Genomic DNA, 19732 nt, shown 5'->3' on the forward strand with positions numbered 1-19732 from the left:
GGCTTTGCAAAGACAAAAGTGATCTAATTGTATTTTATATACACGTATATTTATTTAAATCTGCTGTGATAATTCTGTATCATCATAATAATAACCACCACCATTTATGTTCTGAACACTGGGCTAAGCAGTTGACACATATCGTTTTAATTAATCTTCATTTAAAAAAAAAAAGCCATAAGATATTATTAGTATTCCTATTTTAGACAAAAAGGATTGGGGTTTATAGAACCTAAATGACTTCTGTAAGGTCTTACAATCACTAATTGGCAAAGCCAGGATTCATACCCAAGTCAGTGTGGGCTGAAACAACCAGTACACGTGTGTGCACATGTGCACACACACTGGAAGCCATTGTGTTTGCTTGACTTATCACTTTCCAAATGACTTGATTATGAACACCACAACTTCTACTAACAAATCTGATGCCCACTGGTTTGTCCTCCAAACCTACCAAAAACCTCTGTCAAATCTCATTTTAAAGTCCTTAGTATGTCAAAAGGGATGAAAACTAGCAGTCCCTTTCTTCACAATGTGAAAGAAAGCACATTGAAAAAGAAAGGTGGAACAGGTTTTAAGATTAGATATTCCCTTCCTACTACATATGGAGGCTAGGATAAAGCTCTTACTGAGTTATGATTAAACACCTATGGTTTTCATTTATTCAGACTCACGCTCAAGCCATTATTTCTGATATAGTAACCCTGTCAGTGATATAAGCTGCCAAGTCGTGGACTAAATTTCAAGTTCACCTTTGAATCTCTGGTCAACCCATAAAAGCTATATTTATGTATTTGTTAACCCTGGATTTTAATGGAAAAGAGTTGGCTTATTAATAAAACGTTCTGTTTAGTACACAGAAGTCAAATTGATGCCATTGTGGGAGGGTTGCTTTCTAGAAATAAAACACACACACAAAAAAAACCAAAACAAAACAAAACAAAAACCAAAGCAAAACAAAAAACAACAAGCATAACTCTATGAAGCAGACTCTATGAAGACATGAGGAAATTAAAGCTCATAGATTTATGAAAATGAGAAATAGAAATCCATATTTAAAGGTAGAGTTTTTTAAAATATGTTTTAAATAAGACATCTAAATATGTAGAATTTTAAAATGAAGGTAAAGGCTGGAATGCAATTCTACAGTTTAAATTAATCCTTGGAGGGGCTCCTGGGTGGCTCATCAGTTAAGCATCCAACTCTTGATTTCGGCTCAGGTCACGATCTCAAGGTTCAAGCCTGGTGTCTGCTTCTGTGCCGCTTGGGATTCTCCCTCTCCCTCTCTCTCTCTGCACCTTCCCTGGTCACATTGTCTCCCTCTCTCTCTCAAAAGAAACAAACATTAAAATATAATAATAAAATACAATAAAACAATCCTTGGAATCTTTTATTTCTTAACCAGGGTAATGACCTACCATAAGTAGCAAAAAAAAACCTTCTGTATTTAGGTCTTTGTTTTCTCCTCTTTTTTTTTTTTTTTTTTTTTTTTTTGTAAAGCCAATAAATTTTGATTCTCCAGGTACTCTCCTAATAGCTGGTTAAAATTCCCAAAGGATGCTGAGAAAGACTATGCCAAGTTCGTCACACATAGAGTGCATGTAGATTGATTTATGGATATGTATCTTTTTCAGGATTGCAGCAAAATATATCCAGGTTGCATGTTACATGTTTGTATTCCTTGAAATTGCCTCCGCCAAGAAAGGTACCAAACAATGCTGAAAAGAAGCAGAGGTCCAGAGACGTGGAGGCCCACGGATTTACTAATCTAATCACTTTCTCCCACATTAACATTTAACAAAGCAGTTAGTAGTACTTCTAGTGCTGGTGCATATATGCATTTTTATTGATCTGAAATCCAGGTTCCTTGTTCTTTATTATTAAAGTCTGTTTAGAAATTTGAGAAGAAAGAAAGCAGATACATGTTTAGTGTTCTTAGAAAATTACTTCTCCATAAAAAAAAAAAAAAAAAAAAACAGAGATTGAAAATCCCACAGCTGTAGGGCCAAGTTCTTTGTTAGGCATGTACAGCTTCCTAAATCCCATAAAAATCTCAACATCTGACCCATTTCATTTTTACAAAGGAAGGGACTACCACACTGGAAAATATGCGTAAAAATCTGCAGCATTCAGAGGCATTAAACAGTTTTATTTCACATTTGTTTCCTGTGTATCCTGCTTGATAGACACACGGTAGCACCTGCTACTCTAACTCTACTCTCCATCGGCTCCCAACCTTCTCTTTTCAGAAGGGATTAGCAGCCGTCTTTTCCAGAACATCTGAAGTAATGCTGCCATCTTCTGTTCATGGCACAGAATGTAATGAAATCACCCTCCAAAGGAACACAAAGGAATGGAATGGATAAAAACGACCAACTAGAGAATGCTGGCTCTCTCCTAACTTTGCTCACCCAGTAGATGAAGGCCAATTATATTCACAATGGCGACGCCACAATAATTTTGTTTTAGATTAGATATGTTTTAGAGAGAAGCTACTGTAGGAGTTTGGGAGTGTTTATCGAGACGTTAAGGTGGTAGTTCTGATTTTTCTAAATACTGCTTCCATTATCACTTATTTTTTTTTCAAACGAAACATAAATAAAGCATTTTAAAACTTTAAAAATAACAACTGTATGTGTTGAATTTTAATGGTAGGGAAAGTGTTTTCAAGAAATTGATTTCTCTGCAACGATTCCGAATTTAGAAACACTCACCGGGCAGAAAGCTAGTGGAAGGCAAGTTCAACGGTGACAAAAATTACAGTTTTATTGTGGAATTTTACCAAGGTACAGAGACAAGTGAGCAAATAAACGTTTCAAAAGTTTCTATTCAACGTTAACTTTTAGGATCTAAAAGCATACTCACCAGAGAGTTCCATATTTTCAAAAGTTATTTATTTATTTATTTATTTATTTATTTATTTATTTATTTATTTTTGCTCACAAACCATGAACACTGATGTTTGAATGCAATTGTCTCCCCGGATTTGTGTGGATGGGAACTGCATTCTGGCCTAGGGTAAGAATCCACATCTCATGCTTATAACTCAAGGAGATCATTAAGAGGTAGGCTCTTCTTGACAAACATTAGCAACATTCTGCCAACAGTATATTGAAGACTGGATATCTAATCCAGAACCATTTTTAAAAGGAAAAGTCCAAGTCTCCTACCAATCAGTTATAGATGGTAATGCTCCTTCCTCCTTTAAAGTTATTTATAACCGCTTCTGAAAAGTGAGACGAATTTATTTACTTTATTTAATGGCAAGATAAAGCAGCTAGCTGAAACCGTTTGTAAAATGCATCGTCATTATTCACTTTGAGACAAGTTTTCTTCAAATCACTGTTTTCTGGACAAATATCTCCCCTTATCTTCCCTTTTTTTTTGTTGTTTTTTGTTTTTATTTTTATTTATTTTTTTTTCAACGTTTTTATTTTATTTTTGGGACAGAGAGAGACAGAGCATGAACGGGGGAGGGGCAGAGAGAGAGGGAGACACAGAATCGGAAACAGGCTCCAGGCTCCGAGCCATCAGCCCAGAGCCCGACGCGGGGCTCGAACCCACGGACCGCGAGATCGTGACTTGGCTGAAGCCGGACGCTTAACCGACTGCGCCACCCAGGCGCCCCTGTTTTTTGTTTTTAAAGACACGTCTTTGAATCAGTTAGTTCACCTGTATATCGAGGGCCCAACAAGGGTGTCCACTGTAGATCTCTAGTTTGGGAACCTTCACTACTCTGTATCGTTGTTGGCCTGGATAATATGGAACAAGTGCAGGTCAGAAAATTACCGCACAGCCAAACTCCAAGTGCAGAGCATTGTAAAGGGATGGCCTGTGGAAGATTATGCATGCACATTTTAGTTTTGTATAAACAATCTCCCACATCTGTACATTCCTCTTGCAGGAGCCAACTAAATTGCCATCATTGACTTATTTTTCAGGCAGTAAAATGTGTTTATGGACTTATAGTATATTTGCAGTTCTCATCATTGATATTTTTCACTTACACATAGCAATTTACAAATATAATCCCTCTACATATTAAGTACAGAATAGTTTCATCTTCAACAAAGTGACAAATCCTGTAATCTCTTAGTTTATTCGCGTATCCAAAGGCTTCTTGGGGCATGCCCTGGGATATGGGACTGTGTCTTCTCAGCTGGAAAAGGAAGGAATCAAACAAACAAACAAACAAACAAACAAACAAAAACGTTTCTCAGGTCCTTCCATCCTAAAAATTCAGATTCTAACTGCAAAGTGGAGTCTGCCATGGGAAAATGTAGCCACTTCAGGCCTAAACTCCAGACCTAATTCTCTCTGGGCAAGAGAAAGCATCTTCTCCAGAAATATAGGAAGAAAGTAGCAAGGTCACATTTTGGTCAGCCCACATAGTTACCTCAATAAATAACACAACCAGTAATGGTAATAGAGGCAAGGTAGCTACCGTGAGAAAACAATTTACCACAATTGCCATTATGATTACTTTAGATGACAATACTAAAGAAGGCACATAAGCTAACTTTGGGAGGTGATCATGATAAGTATAATAGAAATACACTTTTTTTTTTTTTTTTTGCACTAAATGATTATTCGTAAATAGAGCCCAGAATTATGTAAGAACCCCTTCCTGGTAGTCTCTCTTCAAAGGACTCAAATCAGACACGCAGCAATTTGCGGATCGCCTAAGATGACAAAATGATAGAATGAAAGAAAGGTCTATTCTTTCTCTGCACAGTTGAACTCTCATCAAGGCATCAAGCCAACAAAGAATCAGAATTAAAGGCTGAAAGGAACAATTGACATGCTCGCCCACTCAACTCTACATATGGGGTTTGTTTTTGTTCTATATTATTTGTGTGTTGGGAAGACTGTGCTTGGTTATTTGTGTTCCGGCTTAAATAAAGTAATATAAATATTATTAAATGTATTTTCTCCTTAAATAAGAGTTTGTATCACTCATCCAAACTGGCAGTTAATTTCCAAATTTGCCTTACAAGGAAGATGGAGTTAACCATATAGGTAGGATATAATGTTTTATTTTGCTGAGAAGAATTTTTAGCACACAAGTACAAGGGTGGGGACCGGCAATGATTGCAAGCACTTCCATTTCAATAAAAGACCACTGCAGTTGAGACTGTGATCACCAGGAAAGACAAGTACTGGACCTCTAGCCAATGCAATGCGAGTGGGACTGGTCAGCTGATACTCAGCTCATGTATACGTATTTTCAACTAATGACTTACAACGTTAAGTGATTGCTGACCTTCCGAAATCAAAGGCGAATGTTGACATTTTCTCATTTTTGTCACTGAAGAAAATAACGTGTGGAGTAAACTAATAAATTCTTGCCAGGGGCGCCTGGGTGACTCAGTCGGTTAAGCGTCCGACTTCCACTCGGGTCATGATCTCACGGTTCGTGAGTTTGAGCCCCGCATCCGGCTCTGGGCTAACAGCTCACAGCCTGGAGCCTGCTTCAGATTCTGTGTCTCCCTCTCTCTGCTCCTCCCCTGCTCACGCTCTGTCTCTCTCTCAGAAGTAAAATTAAAAAAAAAAAAAAAAATTTATAAATTCTTCCTACTACGTTATAACAACATGAACATGTATTTCTCTCCCACTCCTCCCTCCCTCTCCTTCTTCCTTTCTCCCCTCCTCCTGCTTCTTGTTCTCCTCCTCCTCGTCCTTCTTCCTTTTCTCCTCCCTCTCTCTACTTTCTTCCTTCCCTCTGTCTGGGAGGAAGAATTTCTTCTGCCCATCAACGTCCTTTTGGCTGGACCAAGAATCAAATTAGCCAAAGACAGGTTAACAAGAGAAAATCAAATTTAATTTCTTATGTACAGGAAATCCATACAGACATGGAAATTCAAAACACAGGCAAAATGAGGGGTATATGTCATCCTGAACTAAAGAGAAGGGGGTAGGGGCCCGGACTCCAAAGGGAAGAAATGAAATGCACAGGAAGATGAAAAAGACTAAATGTTTGGTAAACGACTGTTTGTTGGGCCGCTCGGAAACAATGGGACACAAAGGACTTTGATCAAACAGGCCTTGCCAGTTTCCTCCCTGTTTATCATACCTAGTTCTTATTACATAATGTGGTTCTCTGCGGTGACAGCTCTCCTTGTGGACCAAGCAAGACCTCCATCCGTTTAGACAGTTGTTGGGGAGGTAAAGAGCTTTTCCCTGAATCTACTAGGTTTTGATGGCCTTGAACTCAAAATAATCTTCATGCCAAAGTGTTCCATCTTGAGGCAGTCTGCCCCTGGCCCCTACACCTCTTTCTCCTCTTTTCTTCTGTCTCTTTTCCCCTGTTTCCTCCCCCCCCCCACCTTCCTCTTTCTTCTTCTCTACTCGCACCCCACCCCCACCGAAATACAGCTTGCTTTCACAACGTCACCTTCACTTGCCACAAATAAACCGAACACCTCCTTTCAAGTTGTCCTTATGCGAGAAAGTACTGGGTCTCCTTGTTCGGGCCGGTTTCTGCTTCATGACAGGAACCCCTGCCCATTGTTCTCAAGCTATGACAGGGGAAACGCAGTGAGCGGTGTTACTAAAACAGAGAAGCCTCTTTGAAGACCAGCTAGTTTCTTACCTGTTTTATTTTTACTGCCATCCAACCCGATAGTTGCAAACCGTAACTGAATGTTAGCCAAACCTACATCTGTCCTGCACTCTATTTCCAACAGCCCTCCAGATGGCCGCCATGCTACCTGGAATGCTTTGAAGGAGGCGCGCTTCACGTGACAACCGTAGGCAACAATGAAGGTCATAACAAGTGTGAGTTTTATGCCTTGATCACAGCTACTTAAAAACCTGCAAGCTTTAATAAACCTCGATCGCTCTCCAGACAGAGTTCTGAATCCTCCGCCTGCCCTTCAGCATGGCCCACATGATGTGTACTATCATTTTCATGTTTTAGAGTAAAATTTCCAGACTCTTTACAGGACGGAAATTTAGAATATGAGATTTCGGACGGGATGACTCCCGAATTCAGCTCGTGGCGTGGTGTTGGTGGTGCAGTGAGCATTGCTGCCTTCCGAAACGCAGCTTGTGGGTCAGAGTAGGGAAGGTTCTAACTTCTTAAGAATGACATGGGGACTCCCTTCTGAAATACTGGCATAACTGCATCATTTTATAATCCACGTGTGGGGAAGCACCTCCCAGCGACTCACAACCTGCGCCCACTTAGCAAAACATCTGCTGACCCCTGCAACTCACCGAGTATAGCCGAGCATCGGATCCGAAAGCGAAGACAGGGCTTTTAATTTGTAGCCTCTTGTATGTTAATATTTTATTTCCCCCTTATGAATCCCATAGCTATTTCTTTCTTTACGTGCGTTTTGCTCCTGTTAATCTGGTGGCAGTGCTATGAAATGTCACAGGCCTTTCACTCAGTGTTTCTCTAACAAGCCAACCAGGTACAAACAGGATTTTTATATCCATTTGTAAATTTTAGTCGGGGGCAGCTGAGTTGAGAGAAGGGAAAATAAAAAGACAAATACTACATTTGTGTAAGGTTTCGTTCACATCGCCTGTACAATACCGTGCTGTTGGCATGTGTCTTAATAAATAGGCTTCAAAAAGAAATCATTGCAATGTAAAAATAGTTTCACCGAACTCACATGCTTTTTACTGTTCCCAGGTCTCAAAGTGGCTTTTAAAGTGATTTCTCAGACTCTTAGAGCTCTGTACCCCATATTGTGATAGGATACATTTCTCTGCCCTGCTCCCTAGAGTGGAGCTGGAGCGAAGGCAGGCTGAGACAGCTTGGCACCGTTCTAGTCTAAAAGAGGCCCCGCTTGAGAGATTGACTACTGTTGCTAGAAAAAAAAGGAACATGAGAAATTCATGTGTCAAAAGGGACTGGGGAGTGTAAGCCTTGAGAAGAAACCCCACTACCTACCTACCTCCCTCCCTCGCTAAGTAGATTGAAAGGTCAAATCTGTTCATCCAACAAAAGATATTGGAGGGCCTACCAGAGCAAGCAAGGTCCCAGCGATACAGCGCGGAACAAAGTCAATGCTTCCACGGAGTGACTCTGTGTTCGGTCATCTCCAAAATACCTCCGCTGCCCTGATACTCTCCAAACGATGCCCATTTTCCAAAACAGGCCTGAAACAGGCCCGCTCTGGGACAGGCAGCTCTCCACAAAGCTCAGTGTAGTGGAAGAGAAAGGAGTCTAACAAAAGCATACAATTATGGACCCAAACCTTTTCCTTTGGGAACGGTGGCAAGAGTTTCCGTTTCTCGGTTGTACATAAAATAACCACGGTCGCCTCTCCTGACGGCCTCCTGGCACATCATGACCTCCCTGCTAGGGACTGTGGATTCTGCAGTAGCAAGGCAAAGAGCAAATGCAGCCAGTAGTAAACTAAAGCCCACTGATCTTCCAAGAGCGGGAGAAGAATCTTCCTATGAGGAGCCTGCTGTAGTTCGCGCCGCTTCCCGAACTGATGTGTCATCCCCGTACAGGGGTCAGCGCTCGTCTCTGGGTTCTTCCGACTCAGTCAGTGTGCTGCCGAAGCGAGCACCCTGGTTAGTGCCTATCGGGCTTGTTCCCCCATTCGTCCCTCACCAGGCGCCAGCTTCTTACTGCCCTCTGCTGGTTAAGTCTGAGGTCAGCCTTTTTTGTGCTTTACCCAACTATTTTACTAGACGAGTCAATAAAGGCACTTGTTCACAGAACATTAATTTTTTAAAAAAACTTTTATATTTGTGATACTTAATGTTAACCCTGAGAGAGCCCTATACCATCATTTCCTTTCTTTAAATATGTTTTCTTACTACAAAAGCAACATGTCGAATGAAAAAAAAAAATAAGCAAAAAGCCCACATACCCACCTTGTAAGAAACAACCACTAAAACCTCGATGTATATTTATATATTCTTTTTTTGTTTTTTACAAAATGTGGTCCCATCATACATTTTTAATATTGCTTTAAAATATAGTAACAAATGTCCTTCCGTACTGTCCATTTTTGTGGCATCATCATATCCTGTTATGTAATTGAAACACATTTTACTTAATCATTCCCCTAGTTCAACCCACAAGTGTTTCCAATAGTCCTGTGGTAAATATACTAATAGCTATAATCACTCGTTCCTTTGTAAGTGGTCAATAAATGTGTGTCCATAACTAAGGGCATTCTGAATTGATGTTATTTTTTCTCTCCCTTTATCACCAAAAACCCAGAGTTGATGGGACCTCTTGGGTTGGCAGGGTCACAGGATGATCACCAGTGCCTCTACCTTTGCACATTTCACAATCTAGTTGAGTTCATAAAGAGATTTGAAAGAGATTGAGTTTCTACCTATAAAAGTACTTCTCTGTCTCCTCTCTGGCACTTTCCCTTTCCAAAGCCAGTTTGCCATAGAAATCAAATTAGGAACGTGAGGATGATGGTCAGTGACCACGGAGCCAAAGAAAAGCAGAGGAATTCTCTTAACACATGCTTCCTGCAAACCAGGAGGGAATTGAGAAGATTGCCCTTTTTGGGTAGATATTGAATCAAGCACCCCCTGCTCCCTCCTTTTTTAAAGTTTCTAAGGAAAAGCCAGATTGTACTGCAAGTTCAAGCAGCAGACTTCAGTTAGATTGTGCAGGTTTTAGATAAAAAGCTGGCTTCAACACCTTGCTTGGGATAAAGCGGTTTGAATTTAGGTGTGCTTATGCTACTTGAAGCATAAACCATGTTTTTTTTAAAAAGGACTCACAATTATTTTTGCCTGGGGAGCAAGCACCAGTCTGAATCCCTCTGAACACTCTGATGCATTAATATGTGGCCAAAGTCCCAAATACCACATCACCCTCTGAGAGAAGTGAGACCCCTCTGCCCCCAACAAGGAGTCAGGCTTCACTCAACAGGTTCCATACAGGAAGAGGAGTCTGATGGCCTCGGTGTTGGACACGTCCTTAGCCCAGCCATCGTGCCCCCATTGTTCTTGCTGGAACTTACTAGGAAGTTCTCTTCTGGCTTGTGGATTGAGCTGAGGACCCTGGCTGGGAAGACAATGTCTTCTCCTTCTCAGCCTGTCCTGTATTCAGTCTGGAGCGTTGAAAGCTGTGCTCGTTTCCTCTCCTTGGCTAAACAGCCTCACCTCCTCCTTCCAAGGGTCTCAGGAGTACAGGAAGAGAAACTAAAAGCTTGCTTGTGTTTAACATATCCCTTGAACCTAACTCTGCATACTTACCTAAAAAGGAAAAAAAAAAAAAATTTACCTCCAACTTAAGGACTACATTAGCCTTAAATGATATTTCCACTTTTTTAGGACTTGTAACACCTCTGCCCAAATAATGGTTCCATTGCCTCTACGATCCAGCTGAAAATGAACAGATTCCTGTTTTTAACACATCCCAACTTAATTCAGCTTTTACAATTCTTCTGTGATGTCCTGGTTCATTTTTTAAAAGCATTTAAGCTTACCAAGAATACATGTAATAGAAATTTTAATAAAATCAGGACCAAGCAAAAATAAAAACTAAGCTAAGGACAAAGAAAATGGAATATCCGGCTTGGAGGTTTCTTATTGCCAAAGTGAACAGGAATGAATGTCACTGACCACCAGAGCAAAACAGTGTAAGGTGCTTAGCTCAGGGATCTGTTTGGGTCCATGAGGTTAGTCCTCAAGATTAAGTGCACAGAGCAACTGGTTTCACAAAACTACCCTTTTCCCCAGTGAAAAATGAAGACAAGACATCTGCTTCTACCCTGGCACCTCACCATGGTTGAGCTCCCGCACGAACCCCACAGAAGCTACAGACAAATCCCAACTGTTGGGTTTAAACTGGGTTTTGAAGGATGAGTAGAAGACTGCCAGGTAGAGAAAACTGCACTTGAGGCAGAGTGAGCCCACAGATGAATTCCAAAGAGCCGCGTGGACTGACTGAATGGAGCCGTGACTCACAGCAGTTAGACGAGGGGCCACCACAATCCCTTGAAGAGTCTGCCATAGCTATACAAGGTAGAGGCTGGAGCTGAGGATGCCCCAGGCCTCCGCCTTAAGTTGGTACAAAGTAGAGGTCAACGCTTGGTGCAGCGCTTGATACACACTAGATATTCAAGAACGCTACATTCTAACCGGAAACATTTTAAGATGTTCGCTTTGAGGCATACAAAACTTGAGCTACAAATGGGTGTTCACGGGATACCCCCTAGTGCACACCATTTATCTAGAGTGAATCAAACACAAAACAGAACTCAAATTGGAAAGGAAAGGAAATCTAGAGTAGAAGCTACAGGAGTAGGATGTCCCAGGCCACGAAGGCTGCACAGAAGTAAACAGGAGCACAGCCAAATTCTGTTACAAAGCAGCAAAAGGGGCTGAGGACTGAATCTGGCCAAAGTTAAAGTACAGACAAAATTATTCTAGAAAATGCCACCAAGAGGTAAAGAGGAAGGCTGTGAAGCTACTGGATTTGACCAGAAAGAGGTCTTGGTGACTACACTGACATTTTACCTGACAGAAGACAAAAAAAAGAGAATGAAGTAGAATAAGAGGATGGAAACCATCTCTAGTAGGATTTTGAAGAAGTGCCATACTAAGGTAGTACTTAGAGGAAGATGTAGGATCAAGGGTAGAATATTCCTTAAGAGATTTGACTATGTTTTGCAGCTGAAGGAACAGTAAATCTGGTAATCCAAAAAAAAAAAAAAAATGCTAACAAGCCAGTGGGAGGGAATATTCAGATTAGCATCAGCGAAAAAATCAAACACAAAGCTCTATACTCACAGCCGTTTTCCTTCACACTAACTACATTTCACATAAACCACCAAACCTAGTATTTGAAAGATAGGGTTTTTCCTACTGCATCAACAGCTCCAACAGTGCCAGGTGCAGAATAAGTGTTTCAGATGTTGGCATATACCAGAATTCAAAGTAAATACAAACCCATCCCCTTAAATACCAGCTGGCTCCAGTTGTTTCACATGTGCTCCCGTAACTGCATGGCAATACTGGGAAACTATAGAAGATAAACTCAAAAGTATACCCAATTTACATGAAATTGTGATGACATTTCCACGAATCCTACCTAGCTTAATAATTCACGCTCAAACCAATATAATCAACTCGTTCCAGGCTTATTGAAATACATGGGTCATCACTAATTCCCCCCACAGATTGTGACTTGAGTATCCTGCTTCTGAGCTTTAATACTTTATGTGACCTTCAGTCTGCTGTCACAAGTTGTAAAGACACACCCACCCTTGACCAGCCTCAGCCCATTACTCCAGGTCCCAGGCTGTTCTAGCCTCAGTTGTGGTGAATGTGCACCCACCCAAGAAGCCCTGGCTGTCACGAACTGATCACTGCAAAGCCAACTTTACTCAGGTCATTCTGTTTTCAGTTGTCAACACCGAAGTTACTTACTGGTTGGAGTAGGCCTTCATTTAGACACCAAGAGACAAATAACTTGCTTCTAGTAATTTGGCTAATTTTACAATGATTATCTTTTGTCTTTTGCTAACAGAGACCTTACTTTACTGCCCCCAATAAAATAAAAATTAAAAAAAACAAGTGAGGAACAGGAGTCAAGTTTATTTGTTCATTTCTTGCATTTGAAGTATTCCTCGATGACATCCTTGGCCTGAGACTCTTTGCCATAGTCCTAAAAAATAAAAAGCAATTTTTTTTGATTAATATTAGTAACTCTTGTTAGCATTAGTTATGGTGAAGCTTTACAAAACTAGTTCGTGTCTTATGAAAATGTTTCCCATCACTAAAATTTCTTGTAGCCATTTTCAGGGACCTTAATGACTTCAATGTCTTTAAGGCTCGTAACATGGCGTTCCTATTGCCAGCGTTTTTTAAATTTCTGCAGAAACACATTCAGCTAAGCAGATTCATTGGCCGGCTTCATTACAGCCTATTTTCCTTTTCTGAAAAGCTGAAAACAGGACTCCGAATGTTGAAAAATCACACATCTTTTTTGTTGAGGTTCTGGAGTTTAACAATTAAAACTGAGTACAGAATTATGCAGTTTCCCAGCACAACCTTCAACCCAGAGATAAAAACGGACTTACCTTAACCACCACACAACTGCAACCAACCACTTTACGGGGTTTTCCCTCCCTGTCAATTTTACAGAGGCCGACCCATTCCCCTAGTTTCTTGTTGTCATCAACCTATTGGGACGGAATTAAGAGGGGGGAAAAAAAAGATCACCATATTAGCAGACATTAATACTAAGGACGGTAAGTCAAACAGAGACGGTAGCTGTAGTCAGATAGGGTGACATGGCAGTTTCCTCATAGCAGTTCAGTAGAGGGAGCCAGTTGTCATCATGTACAGCACCAAAATCACCCAGAAACACTGCCACTTTTTTCTGTACCAATACCAAAATTAGCAATTCATTCTGCACGAATGAAACATTCCCATAAACTAGCCCAAAATACCAAGTTTAAGCCATGTTTTTCACAGCACCAGAACTGACCCATTTTTATACAGAACTTGCTCTGGTATAATAGCTTTAACCCAAACATGACCCTAACTGGCTCTATTTTCACGAAGCTAAAGCATCTCTCAACTCAAAAAAATGGACAACTTACCTTAATTAGGTTGATCTGGTGCTCAGCACAAAGGGCCTCCACCAACTTGACATACATAGGCTCATCGCAGTTGGATGCAAGCACACAAAGATGGGCTTGGCGCCTGAAATGCACAATCCAACAGAAACCGCAACTCGAACCTGAGCTTACTACTACCGACCCTTTACGAGAATTATCTTGGCAATGGCTACACTGGGGGAACACAAGCAGCACCCCCACTGGAGAACAACACAAGTGCCTCAGTTTGAGAAGCCGGTCAAAAAGCATATATATTCACACGTCTTTAGAACCACCAGGCCTGCAGTGATTCCCTAAAAATACCAACTTCACATACAACCGGTTTACCCATCTGTGGCCAAAGAAAAATCCTTTCCTGTGAGCCACTTACACGTTTAAAAGGCGGTATGAGAAACGAACTACGATATCAGAGTCGTTACCGGCTACCGGCCTAAAAACTTAATACTGCCCAGCACTACCATTGTACAAACAGCGCAGGGGCTTCACACCAGGACCTGAAGGGCTTCCGGCGAAGTGCGACTTCGCTGGGTTCAAGAAGCCAGTCTACACCAAGGCAAACTAAGAGATCTTAAAATTTAACCCAGCTGTAAGAAATTCCTGAAGGGCACGGATGCTCCACTCCAATAGCGAACACATACAGTTGTCTTGCCCGCTTAAATAACTGAAAACCTAAACGGGCGTTTTTACGAATATTTCGCACTTACGTGGGTTTCTACGGCTACCACTTCCTGAACTCGTTTGTGAGTCCAGTTGCTTCTACAACGTTAGCTTGAAAACCTCTAGTTTCACTCGAGGATACCTATCTGCCCTCTAATGTGAAATCAGCCCCACAACCTACAGGTTTGTCAGACTGTTAGGTTTCACTCACAGAAAGAGTGAAGGGGTATCCGACAACTTAAGTCATCATTCAAACACTGTAGTCTTGCTTTAAGAATAAAGCACTCATCCCCACTCCAAACGAACCCACATACTTTAGGTGGGCCACACAGATCTGAGTTCTGGTACCTTTTCCTAGGTTTCCTGTAGAACGGCTGCCATTCAGAACTTTTGTGCTAACACCATGAACTTCACGCTTTCTCTCCTTGGCTGCAGTTTTGTTCCGGTTCCAACAACCCACAGTATTGAGACTGATACACGTACTTGTCTAAGGCTTTGGCAGCTTCGCGAATTCCACGTGCCAGGCCATCGTGGATGAGGGCGGTCTTCAGCACCTCTTGTAAAGCAGTATTAACGTCCATTACACCTCCAGCAGCAATGCTGAAAACGGAGCAAGTCAAAACCATCACTAAACTCCCCACGCACCACCGGACCGCTTGGGACTCAAAAATCACAAACGAGGCACAGCAGGCGCCCTTAGGAAGCCGCGGCTGACCCTGAGACCCGACAGCAGGCTCGCTGCCCATGCCCTTCCCCGCCCCCACGGCTCCGACCCTGGACTCACCCTTCCTCGGCCATGGCGGTGGGTTACGGATGGAGCCGAATCTTGACCGCACTGTAATGCAAAGAAAAAAAAAAGGTTAAGAAATTAAGACACCAGTTGAACAAACAACTCCGCGCAAGCCCAATCCTGGCCAAAAGCACCACAACCACCACCCCACTACCGTCCAACTCACCCCGAGCCTCCGCCTCCGCGCGACTCGGCGGCGGCAGGGAAAGAGGTCGTGCGCGCCCGCATGACGGTATTTAAGGGCTTCCCAGGACCCCCACCCCTAGGCGCATGTGCACTCCCTTTCACGAAAGAGGTGGCTCTGGTGGTGCCGGGACTCGAGAATTTCTATTTCCGGATTGAGGCCAACCCGAGGCAAGATTACTCTTAGTCTTCCGACTCTCCGCGGCCGGTCACTGTTACGCGCAACAGGCACCAACGCGGGCAGCCTCACGTCGTCCTTCCTCGCCAGGGGCGTGGCCTACGGAGGCCCAGAGAGTGGCTTCTACGGAGCGCGAGAAGGGCCAAGCTCGCGTCTGCGTGGTCTTAGCTCCCTGGTTCCTTGTCTTCCTCGTTAATTCAGTACCTTGTAATTTCCTGTCGAACCCATTAACTGGGCCTTCCTGCACGGCCCGCTTTCGCATCGCTTCTCAGTTACTCTAGACGTCTGCGAGTGTGTCGTTTTGTGCGTGTTTTGTTGTGAAACGAAAGCCAGCACGTCTTCACTGCTAAGTACGCCGCAAATTCTTTACCGGCGTTGTATGACTAAAGTGGAACCTCTGGTTAGGTGGTTGGTTACAGTTTCTAAATGCAGTTGGTTCTAAAATTGTTTTGTTTTGTTTTTAACGCCAGATTGTGCCCGAAATTCGTAAACCCGCGCAGATCGGGATTCAGTAGGTGCATTTCATTAGGTGCATTTAAAACGCCTACGACGCGCCAGACACAGGAACTGGGTTCGGGATATAGTAAAGAGAGAACGTAGTCTTTGAGAAATCCGGCATGAATTTCGCCATACAGACCTGGAAGAGTTAGGAGTGGAATCTGAGATCCCTGAAACTGACTTTTACTGGAAGCAACATTTTGAATTTTGCATTGATTGGTCATTCTCCTGTCCCCATTTCAAAACGCAAACATGAAATACGGCCGCATATAGTCAGTAGTCCTTTTGCCTTTTTTTTTTTTTTTTTTTTGAACTTCCTTTCCTGATAAGCCCCCAAGCCTGTTGCAGGATTTTTTTTTTTACGTCAATACCCGGGGTTCATCATTGTCTTGCGGCTGTGAAGAATGAAGAGGTGGAAACAAAATGAGCAGCAGGCAAAAGTTTATTAGAATGTAAGAAAGGAAGAAAAGTATGGAAGCCCTCTTTTCAGAGAGGTGGCATTCGAAAGTGAATGCCCAGGACCGTAGGCAAGGGTACTTGCTTTATGAGGTTCTGGTTGCCCTCCCTTCCCCCTGGTTCTTTCTCTGCTCCTACCCGTATTGGCTTGATAACTAGGCGCTGGGTTGTCCATTCCTGATTGGCTCGTTTCCATTGTATGAGGGGTGGTCTATGGCCATACCCTTCCTGGTGGGTCACACCGGTGTTGTGGTCTCGTTTTTTAGTCAGGCCTTTTGTCAGATTTCTGAGGGAAATCTGGGGGGTGGGTAGTGTCTGTTAGATTCTTAAGAGGACCCTTGTGCCTGAGGGGGTTCGCTGTGGGCCTACACTCTGCATTGTTCCAAAACTTGTGTTTTTCCCCACCCGGGGACCTTAGGTCTTAATCTTTCCCTCTCTGCCTCTTGTATCCTATCTTTTGCCTATCACTGTCAGCAATTATTAGGTGTTTGATAAGTGCCAGCACCATGGATACAGTGAGCAGATAATGTGAGACTCCCCAAGTCTGTGAAGAAAACAAAAATAGGTAATATGGGTGCGGGGCAGAGTTAACCAGAACCGAGAGAGACTGGAGAGACTGGAAGTATAATACATTTACATAGTTCCTTTTTAGCTTTTTGTGTGCTTTCAAATTTCCATTTTAAAAGTGTTGAGCTGCTGCTTTCTACTCATAACTCCTCCTAAAATGATGCTGCTCACTTAGTTGGCGATTTAATTACCTAGTTAACTTTTGCTTAAAAAAAAAAAAAAGCTGCAGGATTTTTAAGGATGAGATTTATTCCTGCCACTCTCATGTTTGTGGCCGGATTAAGATTTGAACTGAAGATTAGAGTACCTAAAGGCCACAGGGAAGGTACAAAGCGGCATGGGGGTCAGAGAGTGGGGATGATGTGGAAAGACAAAGGATTGAAGGCTGTGGCAACATTTGAAATGGGAAAACACAACAATAACAATTAAAAGGATCCCAAACAGGGAAGATGAGACAAATGGAGAGAGTAAGGGCAGAGGCACAGATGTCTCCTTGGCTGTTTGGGAAGTTATCATACCACATTTGTATCTTTGAAAGAGAATGCGGTAGTTTCAGCAAATGTGTAATTAAAGTTAATAAAAGTTAATATGCTAAGCATTAGGTTTCATATTAGATGTCTTCCCCTCCCCCCCCAAACCCAAATTGGAAAAAAAAAAAAAGTTTAACTTTTTATTCATTTTTGAGAGACAGGGAGAGTGAGGGAGGAGCAGAGAGAGAGAGAGAGAGAGAGAGAGGCACAGACACAGAATCCGAAGCAGTCTCCAGGCTCTGAGCTGTCAGCACAGAGCCCGATGAAGGGCTTGAACCCACGAACTGTGAGATTGTGACCTGAGCCAAAATCCCACGCTCAACCAACTAAGCCACCCAGGCGCCCCTAAATCTTTTTTTTTTTTAATTTTTTTTTTCAACGTTTATTTATTTTTGGGACAGAGAGAGACAGAGCATGAACGGAGGAGAGGCAGAGAGAGAGGGAGATACAGAATCGGAAACAGGCTCCAGGCTCTGAGCCATCAGCCCAGAGCCCGACGTGGGGCTCGAACTCACGGACAGCGAGATCGTGACCTGGCTGAAGTCGGACGCTTAACCGACTGGGCCACCCAGGCGCCCCAGCCCTAAATCTTTTTTTTAATGTTTATTTTCGAGAGAGAGCATGCACGCACGTGCACGAGGGCGGGGGGGGGGGCGGCGGGGGGACGGAGGATGTGACGCGGGCTCCACACTGACAGCAGAGAGCCAGATGTGGGGTTTGAACTCATGGACTGTGAGATAATGACCTGAGCCTGAGCCGAAGTCAGACGCTTAACCAACTGAGCCACAGAGGCGCCCCCAAAAACAAATCTTAGAATGTGAGAATTTGGTAAAAACTCAAGATACATAAAAGGGGAAAATAATCATTTCCAAACAATGTATTTACATAGGGGGAAAACAAGTACCTTTTAGCTTATGTTGTTGGTTTCTGTCTTCTAGAAGCTGGTAGTCTAAAATATCATGGGTCTATGCCTTAATATTTCACCTTATAAATACCTTTTCTATCAGTTATAAACCCCTCTCCTTAAAACCAGAGCTACAATTTTTTTTTGTTTTTTAAAGTTCTAGTAATATAGCTGTTTCTAATCCCAGGAATGAGCTTAAAGGACACACTGGTGATTCAAGGAAACTTTAATATAAATTCTCCTAGTTCACTTGTTTAAGTTTACCTCCTTTCAACTTTAGATACTGCCAACAGTTGGAAGACAATGGTTACATAGAGACTAAAGGCCAGTTACCGATTATAATACTTCTAGACTGTACCCCAGTGTGCATCTGAAATACACATGAAAGTTAAATTCTGAAGTTTGCTTTAGGAACAATAAACAATAATAAGTAATTTTGTTTGGCACTTTCTATATGCCAAGTAGTGTGCTAAATTATCATGTATTTTCTCCCTTGATCGTCCTTGAGAGCCTATGTGGCAGTGGTCTATTTAGCCCCTGTTAACAAAGTAACAAAGCAAGCTCAGAGAGTTGCTGAAGATCACACAGCTGGTAAATATCGAAGCTGGTATTTGAGCCCAGTGGACTTCAAAGCTCATGCTTCCAACCCTACATCCATTCAGATGATTGCCCAGATGCGGATGAGAGGTCACAGAATTCAGCGATGACTCTTCACCTCTCAAGTTGGGAACAATGTGACTGGTTCTACTTCATCATGCTAAAAAGTTGGACAGACGGAGATAGGGAATATTGCAGTTTTAGGCAGAAAAAGAGAGCAGTAGAAATTAGGTTCTTGATCTAGGTGTAGATGCATTAGTTTGCTACAGCTGCCATAACAAAATATCGAAAGCTGGGTGACTTAACAGAAAGCTATTATCTCACAGTTCTGAAGGCAAGCGGTCTGAAATCGGGTGTCTCCAGGGTTGCCTCCTTCTAAAGCTGTGAGGGGGAATCTGTTCACGCCTTTCTCCTGGGTTCTGGAGGCTTGCCAGAAATCTTGGTGTTCTGCTATGGCAGTATGAAACACCAGTATTCACGTGATGGTCTCCTTATCTATGTCTGTGTCCAAATTTTTCTTTTGTTTTTCAAAGTAGGCTTCATACCTAGTGTGGAGCCCAATGCACGGCTTGAACTCACGACCCTGGGATCAAGACCTGGACTGAGATTAAGAGTCAGATGCTTAACCGACTGAGCCACCTGGGTGCCCCCCCAATTTTTCATTTTTTTAAGGCTATTAGTTATCTTGAATTAAGGGCTCACCCTATTCTAGTATGACCTCATCTTAACAAATTACATCTAGAACAGCCCTATTTCCAAATAGGGTCTTGACGTGATTAGGACTTGAACATGTGTATTCTGAGGGAA

General features: G+C 42.4%; 1 protein-coding gene, 1 long non-coding RNA gene and 3 other non-coding genes across 5 annotated transcripts; 1 reads left to right on the top strand and 4 right to left on the bottom strand.

Annotated features, from left to right (window-relative positions):
- Window positions 1–12517: 12517 nt before the first annotated feature.
- RPS12 (ribosomal protein S12) lies at window positions 12518–15263 on the bottom strand. The gene is made up of 6 exons (XM_040449159.1): window positions 15179–15263; window positions 15007–15057; window positions 14706–14822; window positions 13548–13650; window positions 13023–13124; window positions 12518–12607 (listed from the first exon to the last, which is right to left on the bottom strand). Exons 2-6 carry the CDS (start codon window positions 15018–15020, stop codon window positions 12545–12547), a joined length of 399 nt encoding a protein of 132 aa, XP_040305093.1. The 5' UTR covers window positions 15021–15057; window positions 15179–15263; the 3' UTR covers window positions 12518–12544.
- On the bottom strand, window positions 12727–12856 carry LOC121013523 (small nucleolar RNA SNORA33). Its single transcript, XR_005782760.1, has one exon. It is a non-coding gene; the product is annotated as a small nucleolar RNA SNORA33 (small nucleolar RNA).
- Window positions 13215–13291, bottom strand: LOC121013524 (small nucleolar RNA SNORD100). The gene has a single exon (XR_005782762.1). It is a non-coding gene; the product is annotated as a small nucleolar RNA SNORD100 (small nucleolar RNA).
- On the bottom strand, window positions 14406–14478 carry LOC121013520 (small nucleolar RNA SNORD101). The gene has a single exon (XR_005782757.1). It is a non-coding gene; the product is annotated as a small nucleolar RNA SNORD101 (small nucleolar RNA).
- A 223-nt stretch (window positions 15264–15486) lies between the features above and the next one.
- LOC121013448 (uncharacterized) lies at window positions 15487–17492 on the top strand. Its single transcript, XR_005782716.1, has 2 exons — window positions 15487–15723; window positions 15844–17492. It is a non-coding gene; the product is annotated as an uncharacterized LOC121013448 (long non-coding RNA).
- Window positions 17493–19732: the final 2240 nt, after the last annotated feature.

The sequence above is a fragment of the Herpailurus yagouaroundi genome, unplaced genomic scaffold, assembly GCF_014898765.1.
Source record: "Herpailurus yagouaroundi ecotype Mexico unplaced genomic scaffold, PumYag 198, whole genome shotgun sequence".
Taxonomy (NCBI): Eukaryota; Metazoa; Chordata; class Mammalia; order Carnivora; family Felidae; genus Herpailurus; species Herpailurus yagouaroundi.

Excerpts from the sequence above, each read along its gene's own strand:
- RPS12 (XM_040449159.1), bottom strand. Across the intron at positions 13,125-13,547 it reads ACCAGATCAACCTAATTAAG|GTTGATGACAACAAGAAACT; the intron begins GTAAGTTGTCCA and ends CCGTCCCAATAG. Across the intron at positions 12,608-13,022 it reads GCAGTTGTGTGGTGGTTAAG|GACTATGGCAAAGAGTCTCA; the intron begins GTAAGTCCGTTT and ends TTTATTTTTTAG.